The sequence below is a fragment of the Otolemur garnettii genome, unplaced genomic scaffold (genome assembly GCF_000181295.1).
Source record: "Otolemur garnettii isolate 467f Iridium unplaced genomic scaffold, OtoGar3 scaffold00286, whole genome shotgun sequence".
Taxonomy (NCBI): domain Eukaryota; kingdom Metazoa; phylum Chordata; class Mammalia; order Primates; family Galagidae; genus Otolemur; species Otolemur garnettii.
Window position 1 is genome coordinate 86,317 of NW_003852681.1, and position 14,414 is coordinate 100,730.

At 38.6% G+C, this 14,414-nt stretch overlaps 2 protein-coding genes across 13 annotated transcripts in view; one reads left to right on the forward strand and one right to left on the reverse strand.

Annotated features, from left to right (window-relative positions):
• The window catches only part of LOC100944913 (ubiquitin-40S ribosomal protein S27a-like), a 45,385-nt gene extending 32,003 nt beyond the window's left edge, over nucleotides 1-13,382 (reverse strand). Inside the window, 3 exon segments of the mRNA XM_012813634.1 lie at nucleotides 9,873-9,888; nucleotides 10,020-10,145; nucleotides 13,199-13,382. Of these exon segments, the coding sequence (XP_012669088.1) occupies nucleotides 9,873-9,888; nucleotides 10,020-10,145; nucleotides 13,199-13,382 (326 nt within the window).
• Nucleotides 10,644-14,414, forward strand: part of HUWE1 (HECT, UBA and WWE domain containing 1, E3 ubiquitin protein ligase) — a 163,653-nt gene continuing 159,882 nt past the window's right edge. For 6 of the 12 annotated variants that reach the window (XM_023508894.1, XM_023508892.1, XM_023508895.1 and 3 more), the window contains exon 1: nucleotides 12,958-13,256. The gene's annotated coding sequence lies outside the window, so the exon portion shown is untranslated. Of the gene's footprint in view, nucleotides 10,664-10,937; nucleotides 11,060-12,955; nucleotides 13,257-13,351; nucleotides 13,449-14,414 lie in introns of those variants that run through there. The other 6 variants (XM_023508889.1, XM_023508891.1, XM_023508885.1 and 3 more) reach the window with 5 other exon arrangements.

The following is a 14,414-nucleotide window of genomic DNA, read 5'->3' on the forward strand; positions in this document are numbered from 1 at the left end:
CTGAAGACATTAACAAATGGAAAAACATACCATGCTCATGGCTGGGAAGAATCAACATTGTTAAAATGTCCATATTACCCAAAGCAATATACAAATTTAATGCAATCCCTATCAAAGCACCACCATCATACTTTAAAGATCTGGAAAAAATAATACTTAAGTTTACATGGAACCAGAAAAAACCTTAAATAGCCAAGACATTACTCAGAAATAAACACAAATCAGGATTAATCATGTTACCTGACTTCAAACCATACTATAAATCTATAGTGATCAAAACAGCATGGTATTGGCACAAAAATAGAAATGTAGATGTGTGGAACAGAATTGAGAACCAAGAGATGAACTCAGACACTTATCGCCATTTGATCTTTAATAAGCCCATCAAAAATATAAATTGGGGGAAAGATTCCCTATTTAACAAATGGTGCTGAGAGAATTGTCTGGCGACTTGTAGAAGACTGAAACTGGAACCACATCTTTCACCATTAACAAAAATTGGCTCTCACTGGATAAAAGATTTAAACTTAAGGGTAGTGCCTGTGGCTCAAGGAGTTCGGCACCAGTCCCATATACCAGAGGTGGTGGGTTCAAACCCGGCCCTGGTCAAAAATAAATAAATAAATAAATAAATAAACAAACAAACTTAAGACATGAAACTATACAGATTCTTAGAAAGAGTGCAGGAGAAACACTCGAAGAAATTGGCCTGTGATCATACTTTATGAGGAGGATCCCCCAAGCAATTGAAGCAACACCAAAAATACATTACTGGGATCTGATCAAACTAAAAAGCTCTGCACAGCCAAGAACACAGTAAGTAAAGCAAGCAGACAACCCTCAGAATGGGAGAGTATATTTGTAGGTTATGCTTCTGACAAAGGTTTGATAACCAGAATCCACAGAGAACTCAAACTTATTAATAAAAAAAAAATAATCCCATTTCATTGTGGGCAAAGGACTTGAACAGAAGCTTCTCTGAAGAAGATAGGCACATGGCCTACAGACACATGAGAAAATGTTCATCATCTTTAATCATCAGAGAAATGCAAATCAAAACCACCCCGAGATATTATCTAACCCCAGTAAGAGTGGCTCACATAACAGAATCCCAAAACTACAGGATTGGCGTGTATGTGGAGAAAGGGAACACTTCCGCATTGCTGGTGGGAGTGCAAGTTAATACTTCCCTTTTGGAAAGAAGTATGGAGAATACTGAGGGATCTAAAAGTAGACCTGCCGTTTGATCCTGCAATTCCTCTACTAGGTGTATATCCAAAAGGCCAAAAATCACTTTATAACAAAGATATTTGCAACAAACTGTTCATTGCAGCTCAATTAATAATAGGCAAGTCATGGAAGAAGCTCAAGTGCCCATCGACCCATGAATGGATTAACAAATGTGGTATATGTATACCATGAAATATTATGTAGCCTTAAAAAGATGAAGACTTTACCTCTTTTATGTTTACATGGATGGAGGTGGAACATATCCTAATTAGTAAAGTATCTCAAGAATGGAAGAAAAATATCCAATGTATTCAGTACTATTATGAAACCAATTTACAATCATTCACACTTTCATATGTAGAATAGATCACAACTATGGCCCAGGATGAAGGAGGGAGGAGGAGGTATGGGAGGACAGGTTCGATCTAGGGAGGGTGAATGGTGGGATCACACCTATGGTGCATAATGCAAGGGTACATGGTGGATCTATTAATTATAGAGTAAAAATATCTTAACACAATAATTAAGTAAATGAGATAAGGTATATATTAACCAGTGTGATATAAACGCTCCTAATTCTATATGAAATCAGCACATTGTACTCCATAAATGCATTAATGTATACATGATCTATGTGTTTATGATTTAATAAAAAATTAAATAGTAAAAAGTAAAAAGCCACAAAATAAAAAAAAAAAACATAAAGAGAGCATATCAAGAAACTCATGAATTATCTTATGGAATTGGAAAAAGAAGAATGTTCTATTCTCAAACCCAGCAGAAGAAAAGAAATAACCAATATCAGAGATTAATGGAATTGAAAGCAAAAGAATCATTTAGAAAATTAAGAAAACAAAAAGTTGACTTTTCAAAAAAATAAAATCGATAAACCTTTGGCCATATTAACTAGAAACAGAAAAGTAAAATCTCTAATAACCTCAATCAGAACCAATAAAGTGGAAATAATAGCAGATGCTTTAGAGATATAAGAGATCATCTCTGAGTATTACACGAAACTACATACCCAGAAATTTGACAATGTGGAGTAAATGGATCAATACATGGAATCACACCCTCTCTCTAGACTTAATCAAGAAGAAATCTCCTGAAGAGACAAATTTAAAGCACTGAGATGGAAGAAACAACAAAACATCTCCCAACAAAAAAATGCCCTGGTCCAGATAGTTTCACACCAGAATTCTATCAAACCTTCAAAGAAGAATGTATACCTATACTGCAGAAATTATTCCACAAAAAATGAGGAGAAAAGAATCTTCCCCAACAGATTATATGAAGCAAACCAAAACCAGGAAAAGACCCAACTAAAAAGGAGAATTTCAGACCAATTGCACTAATGAATATAGATGCAAAAATTCTCAATAAAATCCTAGCCAATAGATTACCACTACACATTAAAAAAAATTATTATGATGAAGCAGGATTTATCCCAGGGATGCAAGGCTGGTTTAACATACGCAAGTCCATAAATGTAATTCACCCATAACAACAGAAGCAAAAACAAAGACCATATGATCCTCTGAATAGATGCAGAAAAAAACATTCTATAAAATACAGCATCCTTTTTTAATTATAACTCTGAAGAAAATAGGCATAGCTGACACATTTCTTAAACTGATGACATCTATGACAAACCCACAGTTAATATTATGCTAAATGGAGTAAAACTGAAAGCTTTTCCACTTAGAACTGGAACCAGACAAGGCTACCCTCTATCCCCATAGTGCTGGAAGTTCTTGTTAATACAATCAGGCAAGACAAAGAAATAAAGGGCATCTGAATGGGGGCATAGGATGTCAAATACTTGCTATTTGCTGACCATATGATCTTATACTTAGAGAACCCCAAAGACTCCTGGAAGTGATCAAAAAATGCAGTATTGTCTTCAGATATAAAAATCAATGTTTACAAATCAGTAGCCTTTGTATATACCAATAACAACCAAGATGAGAAGTTAACCAAGGACATAATTCCCTTCACAGTAGCTTCAAGGAAAATAAAATACCTAGGAATATACCTAACAAAAAAAGTGAACGACCTCTATAATGAAAATTACGATACCCTAAGAAAACAAATAGCAGAAGACATTAACAAATGGAAGAACATGCCATGCTCATGGCTTAGAAGAATCCACACTGTTAAAATGTCTATACTTCCCAAAGCAATCTACAAATTCAATGCAATCCCCATTAAAATACCAACATCATACTTTCAAGATTTGGAAAAAACAATTCTTGGTTCTGTATAGAACCAGTAAACAAACAAAGAAACAAACAAACAAAAAACATATAGCCAAGGAAATTCTTAATAATAAGAACCGGGAGCATTAGCCTACCAGACTTTAGGCTATAATACAAGGCCATAGTGATCAAAACAGCATGGTATTGGCACAAAAATAGAGACATAGACATCTGGAACCAAATAGAAAACCATGAAATGAAACTAACGTCTTACAGCTGTCTAATCTTTGATAAACCAAAGAAGAACAGACACTGGGGGAAAGAATCCCTATTGAATAAATTGTGCTGGGAGAACAAGTTATCCACATGTAAAGACTGAAACTGGACCTGCACGTTTCTCCACTTACAAAAGTTGATTCAAGATGGATAAAAGATCTAACTCTAAAACATAAAACAATAAAAATCCTTGAAGAAACTGTGGGGAAACACTTGTAGTTATCAGACTAGGGAAAGACTTTATGAAGAAGACTTCCATGACAATTGCAACAACAATGAAAATAAACAAATGAGAATTAATTTAATTGAAAAGCTTCTGCACAGCTGAGGAAACAACAACCAAAGCAAACAGACAAACATCAGAATGGGAAAAAACATTTGCATATTATGAATCAGACAAAAGCTTGATAACTAGGATCTATAGAGAACTCAAATTAATCAATATAAAAAGCCAAAAATCCTTTACATCAATTGATAAGAGACATGAATAGAACCTTATCTAAAGAAGAAAGAAGAATGGCTAACAAGCTTATGAACAAATGCTCATCATCCCTATTTATCAGAGAAATGCAAATCAAAACCACCTTGAGATATCACCTAACTCCAGTGAGAATGGCCCATATCACAAAATCTCAAAGCTGCAGATGCTGACATGGATGTGAAGAGAAGGCAACACTTTTACACTGCTGGTGGGACTGCAAGCTAATACAACCTTTGTGGAAGAAAGTATGGAGAATCCTGAAAGAACTCAAACTAGACCTCCCATTTAATCCTGCAATCTCATTACTGGACATCTACTCAGAAGAAGAAAAATCTTTTTCTCTTAGGGACATTTGCACTAGACTTTTTATTTCAGCTCAATTTACAATTGTCAAATTGTGGAAACAACCTAAATGCCTACCAATCTAGGAATGGATTAACCAGCTGTGGCCTATGTACACCACAGAATACTATTAAGCCACTAAAAAAGATGGAGACTTTACATCTTTTCTATTAACCTGGATGGAGGTTCTTCTTAGTAAAGCATCTTTCTTCTTAGTAAAGCATTACAAAAATGGAGAAGCAAGAATCTAATATACTCAATTATGATATGAGGACAATTGATTACCTAGTACATGGTAGGGGGTGGGGAATGGGGAACAGAGAGAAGGAAGGAGGAAGGGAGGTGGGGGGTCATGGTGTGTGATACACCTCTTGGAGGAGGGACACAATTATAATAGGGACTTTACCGAACAAATGCAACCACTGTAACCTGGTTCTCTGCACCCTCAATGAATCGCCAAGAATAAAAAATAAAATAAAATGCCTATGTAACTCTTGCAAAGATTATGTACTGAGTTATAAAAGAAAGCACAATACATTTCTAATAGTAAAAATTTTAAAAGTCACATTATTGGACCACAGTACAATAACAACCAACCTCTAACCACCAAAACATCCCCCCCAAATTGAGCCACTTACAATAATAAAATAATACTTCTAGATACAACAGAGTCAAAGAATATATCACAACTAAAATTATAAACCAGAAGTTAATGACCTGAGAGTACTATATATTAAAGTCAAATATAGAAAAAATTATAATGTTAAATGATTTTATAAATAAGAAAGACTGATTTTCAACCAATGTGCAATTAGAGGATCTTAGGTATGCCACAAACATTTTTAAAGATCATTAATGAAATTATTTTCAAAAGAAGTTCAAAGTAGTAAGTATATTATTTTTTTGCTTTTTTTTTGGATCAACATAACTTAAGTGTGCCATGGAAGATTAACTATAGGTTCAAGTGTGCCATGAGATTAAAGTGGTTGAAAAGCACTGCTCTAGAGAGTCTAGTTAAATGAGAAAGAAGATTTCATTAAAAAAAAAAAAAAAGTGGGGCCAGGCATGGTGAATCCTGCCTGTAATCCTAGCACTCTGGGATGCAGAGGTAGGAAAATCACTTGAGCTCATGAGTTTGAGACCAGCCTGAGCAAGAGTGAGACCCCCATCTCTACCAAAAATAGAATAAATAGCTAGGCATTTTGGTGAGCACCTATAGCTCCAGCTACTCAGAACACTGAGGCAGGAGGATCTGCTGACACCGAGGCACTCTAGCCTGGGCAACAGGGGAGACTCTGCCTCAAAAATAAGATGGTTTGATAGATGACAGATACGTGATAAATCAGTATAGCAAAACATGGTAAAACCCTATGTGGTGGGTATGCTGGTGTAAAATTCTTTCAACTTTGTTGTATGTTTGAAAATACTCATAATAAAATAGATAAAAATCGCTTATACCCACAATATTGGTTTTGGAAACATTGCACTAGAAGTTTCATTCAAAATAGGACAAAGACAAAGATGCCAACTGCTACCTCTACCATTGAACATTTTTCTCAAAGTTTAATAAAACATAACATGTCAAGTAAATGTATATAAGAATTATAAATATAATAAGAAAGGAAATCATTTTTTGTAGATATCATTATTCACCTGGAAAACAAAAGAGAATGAATAGAAAAACTATTAGTGTTGATAAGGAAGGTAGGTAGGGTGGCCAATTATTAAAAGATTTCCCCTACACACACACACAAAAAAAAACAAAACAAAACTGAGAGTACTTCTAAGTAGGGGTGATGGTTGGGGGGGAAGGATGGTAAAAAGCAGCTTTATTGTTTTCTTCTATGTACAGTACTTCTGTGATGTTTAAATCTTTTACAACCAGAATGTATTCATGTAATTGTTAAAAAAAAAAAAAAAGAGAGAGAGAGAGAAAAGAAAACTGTGGTAGGCAGTATCCTAAAATACCCCTTGCCCCCCTGAGACTTCTTGCCCTAATTTGAGGTATGATGACTGTGATGATATCAATCCTATGATTATGCTACATTATCTGGTAAAAGAGATTTTGCAAATACAACTAAGGTAGCAAATTCGTTTACTTTAAAATAGGGAACTTATTTTGGATTGTTCCAATCTAAATGCGTCTTTTAAAACCTGGAAGTTTTCTCAGGCTAGTGGCAGAAGTCAGAGAGATATGAAGCAAGAGGATTCAACGTGCCACTGCTGGGTTGAAGATGAAATGAGCCGTATGAGGAAAACTGTCAGTGGCCTCTAGAAGCTGAGGGTAATCACCCATCTGACAGCAGGGAAGGAAATGGGGTCTTCAATCCTGCAACAGCAAGGGACTAAATTCTACCAGCAGCCTGAAAGACCTTAGAAGCCAATTTTCCCCCAGAGCCTCCAGATAAAAGCCTAGTCCGGTAACAACTTGATTAACAAACTGCGGTATATATATACCATGGAGTACTATTCAGCTAGAAGAAAAGATGGTGACTTTACATCTTTTGTGTTTACTTGGATGCAGTTGAAAAATATTCTCCTTAGTAAAATATCACAAGAATGGAAATGCAAGTATCCAATGTACTCAATACTAATATGAAACCAATATATAAACAACTACAAGTCCACATTAAAGAAAAACACAAGTATAGCAAGGGGAAGGGGTGAGGAGGGAGACTGGAGGGTGGGTGATTGGCAGGTTCTTACCTAATGTTACAAAGTGAGGGTGTTCAGCACGCCCCCTGGGTGAAGAGCTCTACTACATCTTGAATTTTGCCTTAGAAATGAAAACAATGTAACCTAAACATTTGTACTAGCAATCAGTGGTACCAATGGTACAAACATTTGTACCATTCAAATCAATTTGAAAATTAAAAAAAAGAAACATGTTTGCCAACATAATTCCTAATGAGTTAAAGAGCTAAACAAAAAAAATGCTAAAATATTATCAGGAGATAGAGGACAATGTTTCTAATCTTGGACAAGAAAGGCCTTATGTAAGATTCCAAATTAAAAAGTCATAAAAGAACTATTGATACATTTGAATACATCAATATTTAAAACATCTATACTCCCAAAGACCCTATAAACCAAATTTAAAAATAAGCAAACATCTGCAAAAAAAAAAAAAATTCCTACACATCACAAAGATTTATATTCAGACTACAAAATTCAATAGAAAATAATCCAATTGGAAAATAGAGACGATATGAAGATGCAAGTCACAAAATAAGCAAATGACCAACAAACATAAGAACATATTCCTTAACCTAGTAAATCAGAGAAATGTAAATAATGAGACATTTTTCACCCATCATACATGTTGAGAAAATGTTAAAATGATTGGTTAATATCCAGTGTGGGTAAGAATTTAGGGAAATGGTTATTCTTATTTACTACAGATAGAGGTATAAACTGTCTTTCTACATAGTAATTTGGCATTGTGTGTTAAAATCTCACAATGTAGTGTCTTAAATCCAGAAATTTCACTTCTCCATATTTATCTTACCAAAATACTTTAGCATATGCATAAAAAGCATATGTAAAGAATTTCATTATAGCAGTAATAGTAAAAAAGTACCATAATAGTAAAAGATTGAGAATGACATATGTTTATCAATTTGTAAATGATTAACTATAGTATGTTCATTCACTGGAACACTGTGTAGTAGGTAAAATGACTGAGGTAGATTTATAAACTCTGAAAAGATGTTCAAACTATATGTATGAAATGAATAAACCAACTGACAGAACAAAACATAAAATATGATGCCATTTATATTTTTTAAATGAACAACAAAACAAGGCTATGTATTTCTATTGTGTATATAAACGTAAGGGTAACTTTAAACCTATCCTTATTGAATAATGCACTCATGTGTAATTAGAAACCAGTTTTATAATGAAAAAAGAACAAAGCTGAGAAGTTAATTACATGCTAAGGAAAGGAATGCTTTATGATGCTTTAAAATGTTATTGACAGATATTTAATGAGATGACAAGCATAACATGCTATGACAATATAATATAATGCTATGATAATATTCTTGTTTAAAGCTATAAATACACATATAATTCATAGAAAAGGTTGGAAGAACATAAAACCAAAATATTAATAGTAGTTTTCATTGGGTGGGGAAATTACAAGTTTTTTCCTTTTTGTATTTTCTTTCTGTTTCCACATATTTTTTGAATATTCTCCAATCAGAGAAACGAAAATAATGTGTGTGTGCATGCATGCTCATACGTGCCCACACCTGCATGCCCACAGGAAGAATGGTATTGGTTGGAATTAGGACCAGGAAAGGAGTGGAGTTAGCAAAAGAACTAGAAGCTGCTGAAGACTGAAAATAAAACTAGGACTGTGGGGTATGTGAGATTTCAGAGTCAAAAGTGGGGAACTTAAACTTTATGTGGCCTAGGAGTTAACTGTAGAAAGGTAGGGGGTAGAATTAGGAGTAGAGATGATAGATTATTCTAATTAAAGCAGATGAGAGACTGTAATTAGAATATAAGGGTTTATTAAACTGATCTTTTTTTTGAAAACTATAATAGCAATGTGGGTAAGGGTATGAGAATATCAGAATAAGCTGGAATTCTATATTTCTGGTGTGACCATATATTGTTAGAACTATTCTGGAGAGCTTGTTTTGTATTTTGGAGACATGTAACCTTTTGACCCAGCTGCTCCATTTCTACAAATTTCTCCTTGATAAAAATCTTAGAAATATGCAAATATTTAATTACATCAAAATTCATGCATGTATTTCTATAATAAAAAAGACCTAAACATAAGGTTTTGGTTAAATAAATAATTACATTTACAGTGGAATAACACTCATTAAAAGTAACATTGTAAAATAATTGGACAATCTATTTCAAAGATGCCCCTGTACATCTGAGATTGTATATAAAATTTTCTGTGTTAGTACATATGGGGGGAAATGGATCTATTCAGCAGATTCTCAACTTGAGGCATGAAACACTCTTCTGGAGGGGTGGAACTAGAACTGGAGCAGCAGTCCTCAACCTTTTTTTGGCATGAAGGAATGGCTTCATGGAAGACAATTTTTCCACGGACAGGGTATTGGGGGTGAATGGGGAGTGTGAGATGGGGAGGTGGGGAAGGAGAGACGGGACAGGAGGCAGAGCTCAGGCGGTGATGCTGTATGGCCAGGTTCCCAACAGGCCACGGATAAGCGCGGCCCAGGGTTGGGTACTGCAGAACTAGAGGGTATAATCACTTTTTATTTTCTCTATGTTTCAAAAGTTCTTTGGATAGGGCGGCGCCTGTGGCTCAAAGGAGTAGGTGCCGGCCCCAAATACGGGAGGTGGCGGGTACAAACCTGCCCCAGCCAAAAACTGCAAAACAAACAAAAAATAAAAAAGTTCTTTGGATAGTGCTTATCTTTATACTTTAAAAGCCAAATACGTATAAATTCAAATCTTATTGAAGTAGTAAGAATTGCAAGTCAAAGCCCTCCTCCTCTCACCTTCGAATCTCAATCGGCACCCCAGGAGCAGCACCGTTAATGGGGACTCTCCTGCCAGATCCTTTTTAATCCTAAGCATTGACAGATGCAGATCCTCACAGAATCTCTGACAATCGCACTGCCATCCTAAATAATAAAAAAAGAAAGAAAATGTTTATTGAAGGCGTAGTATGTGCCTGAAGTGTTTTAAAGGTTTGCCTAAGTGAACTCACGGTGGTGGTGGTCGGATCCCTTGTACTCTCCCGGCCTTTGCACTGTGTTCTAGCTTGCCCTTTTGCCCCCAACCCCACTCTTCACAGGGCAGCTGGAGAGGTCATTAATTTTTAAATGTAAATCAAATTAAAATCAAATCATGTCCCCTTATGCAGTTTCCACCTTGCTTAGAACCAAATCCTAAATCTTTAGCGATCCTACTATCCTCTTATGGTTGCATTTATGTAGGAGATCCGGCATCACCCCGGAGAGAGCGCCCAGCCAAGGGGTAGGGGCGGGGCTTCTAGTGGGCTGGGTGGAGACTTAAATCCAGTGTGAGCCAAGCCAGAGGGGGCTGGTTTTCTACTGAGGGTGAGCAAGGGGAACCGGGCTGAAGCAGGGCCGCGGACCCCGCACACTACGGCAGGCCCGGTGGAGCCACTGCGGCTGAGGTGATCATTTATCCCTGGGTTGGGGGGTGAGCTCTGTTCGTGCAGCAGTCCTCAGCTCCTCCAGGGGAGATTTCCCACGGGACCCTGCGCTGAGGCACAGAGGTGGCGGCCTTGGGGAGCCTGCGGGAAAGGCTAGTGAATGGGCTGGACGTCCGGCCCCAACCCTCCCTGAACCCCGCCTCCTCTCCCCACCCCCAGGCTTCGGCCAGAGCCAGCCAAGGGTTAGCAGCATCTTCAGGGGCAGCTGGGCAGCAGCCGGCAGCAAGAACGGCAGACAGAGGGGATGCGAGGTATCGGCATTAGCCATGGCCAAGTGGCCGTAAAGAGGGAGTAGAGGCCTGGCTTTCGGCGTTTCTCCCACGGATTCAAGGAAGGCGGCCTCAGAGGAGAGGGAAGGTGAGGGGAGGGCGGGCAGGCAGGCTTCACGGGTAATTACTAGGCAGTGTGTTTGTGTGTGCGTGTGTGTGTATAATATATATGTATATGTATATTTTGGTATCTGAATGGTACTATACATACACACACAGATATTCATTTCGGCTAATTTCTGTTTAAAATTTTAACAACATGTCTTGTAGATCTTACTATGTTAGGGAATCCAAATTTATGTCAGTTTTTAAACAGCTGCATTGTATGATTGTACTACAGTTTAAGCATTTCCCGATTCCTGTAGCTTGTTTCCCTTTGCGGGGAGGGGACTAGCTATTACAAGTAATGCCGGAATGAATGGGTTTGTGTATATGTTTCGTGCACATGTATGAGTATTTCTGTAGGAGACATTCTTATAAGAGTAATCGCTGGGTCAAAGTGTATATGCATTTTGAATTTTGATAAATTTGTCAAAATTGCCTCACCAAAAGACACCCATTTATACTCCCCAAGGTTGTTCAAAATAGGCAACAGTGCCTATTTTTCCATTTGTGCCAACAAGTATTTTCAATCTTTGTAATTTTAGCCAATTTAAAGGGCAAAAATCGTATGTCATTATTTTCATTTGCATTTTCCTGATTACTAGTGAAACCGAACATTTTAATTTTTCCAATTACAAAAGTAAATAGGCAAATATCAATAGTCTTCCTGCTTATAAACAATAAGCACATTGAAAATTTAATACTAAAAAAATTCCGTTCGTAATAGCAAGAACAACGAATAAAAATACCTATAAGTAAACTGTAAAACTTTATACAGGAATATAATAAAAGAACGTTTGCATAAATGAAGAAGAGACACCATGCTTCTGGATAAGAAGGCTCTATTTTGTAGTGATGTCCGTTTTTTTACATTGATTTATATACTTGATGCAATTTTAATAAATATACCAAATTTTTGGAACTTAATATGATTCTAAAGTTCATCTGGGAAAAATATGGCTAAGAATAACCGAAAAAACATTATAAAAGATAATGTAAAGACAGGGGTATTTGTACCATTAGCTATTAAAATGTACTCTTACAAGCCAGAGTGGATCCCACGATTTATTGGAGAAATATTGTTGTTTAGACGGAAAAACTGCCATATTAAAAGCTTCAAGCACTCACATCGCCCCCCCCCGCCAGCTTGAATCTTCCTTTGAGGGCAGACTTCTTTGTTTGAAGAAAACCACTTTATAGGATATTTTTAGTTAGGCTAAGATAGAGCTTCAGTAGTTAAAATGGATGGCTTTGGAGCTAGAACTAACAATATGAGTTTTTAGTTAGATTGAGATGGATTCAGGTTAGCCTGCAGTGCGGAGATGGAAAGAGTCCGAATATTACAGGTCTTTTGATTTTTTTTTCTATCTAACGGGCAAAAAAAATGTTATGTCATCGTTTTCATTTGCATGCTTATTGTAAGATTGAACGTCTTTTATGTGTTAATCCAGGATATGTTGTTCCTGGAGGCAGGTAACAATGGGGACCCTTTTCTCCCCTTCCAGAAGGGAGTGTGGCTAATTGGTACAGCCCTACCCGGAAGCGTGAGAATAAACAGGTTGACTTTTTAAAATTTCCTCAAGCACTAAGCTCTAGACACCTAGATGGGGGCGGAGGCAGTTTTCAGGACATGGCCGAGATTTGGCGCTGAGCTATATTATCGCGAGGTTTGGAAGCCAGCTCCGCAGTGGGTCGGAAACCTCGTGGTAGGAGAGATCCCTGCAGGACTGGAGGTTCCTCCCTTCCCCGGAAAAACTCCCATTTTCACGAAGCCCCACCTCTCTCCTTTTAGGAGCAAGTATCAGATCTCGCGAGATCTCATGTTTCCTAAAGGCGAGGCACAGGCGGTATTCTGCGGTGAATTTCGAAGGTCTCGCGGAGGCTAAGACGTAATATCGCGACAGTTCTCAGCGCTTGCGGGAGCCGGTGGCAGTAGATTGGCTCCGCCCCTCAGTGCTTCGTGAGGTTGTGCGTCATTTGCTTTTCGCTTCGCGTAGGGTGGGAGCCGTGCTAAAGAGACTTCGGCTTTGGTGGGAGGAGGGTTCTGGGAAGGGCTGGGCTCAGGCTTTTCCCGTCCAGTAGAGGTTCTCGCGGGATCGCGCGGAGGCGGCAGCGATTCAGCTACTGACTGCAGTAGCTGCGGAGACGGCAGCAACGTCTCCAGCTCGTGCTGTTCTTAGCCGGTGAGTTCTCGCGGGAGTGGGTTTATGTCCTCGTGGGATTCGTTGGTGGTGGCGGAGGTAGCTTGGGGGTGAGGGGGAGTGACTAGGGTCCGTCCGCCTGCTGTTAAGATGGCGGCGGAGGCTCATGTCCGTCCGGCCAGGACCTGGGACTAAGGTGTTGGCTATCTGCGTTTTTGACGCAGGTACTCTCAGGTATTCAACATTAAGGAAGTGACGATTGGCGAAACACCGAGGTGCCGGTGAACCGCACCTAGGACGAAGACTACTCTGTTTCTAATCTGTTGAAGTGACACCATTTCTCGGGCCTCAGCCGCGTGTGGGCCCGCCTTTGCCCCACCGGCCTCCGTTGTCGCCGCCGCCGCAGTGGGCGGGTTGGGAAGGCTGAGAGGGGACTCTGGAGTTCGTTGGGAAGTGGGGTTGGGGGTTAGATTGGACAGTGAGAAAGAGAGGTCCTACAAACGATGACTGGACCCCTTACCCCTACTTTTATTATTATTATTATTATTTTTTGCGGGCCGGCCTCTGTTCTCAGCAGCTGCGACGACCCAGATGAATCCCCTAGTTTTTCTTGAGGTAGGGTCTTTGAGCTAAGGTTTAGGGATCAAGTTGTAGTTTTCTTTGATGTAGTATCCCCTTTCCCCTAATTCTGTCTTCACATCTTGATCTTACTTATTTACATGGACTGTCAATACTCACATTTAAGGGGTACAGCCTTTCCCTTTCACTTCTGTGCCAGTCCTTCTACTTCGGAGCTTACCCTGAGGCCCCTAGCGCATTGTGTCTCCCTACATTGGTCCCCTTGGCGCAGACGTTGAATACAGCCTATCTTGTTCTCTGCATTTACTTCATCCCTGTGGATGGAAGCGGGGTAGCCATCCATTTCTTCAAGTCGTCACGTTGGTATGGCCCTAATGGGGGGGATGGGGGCACTGATTTCTTAAGCTATGCATGTTGCAAAACCACTCTTAGGTGAAACTGTGAATGAGTCTGTGGTTGGATAATTGTGGTCTTCATAGCCCCTTAGCCGTCCTTTCTCGTAACACCTCCTTCCCGCACACAAAAAAAGGCAGTTGAGAATAACGCTCCAGTGAACCAACTTTTTGTATTCCATTCCTCCCGCATTCCCCCTGAAGCCCTGGGAACTACCCTTTTTTCCTG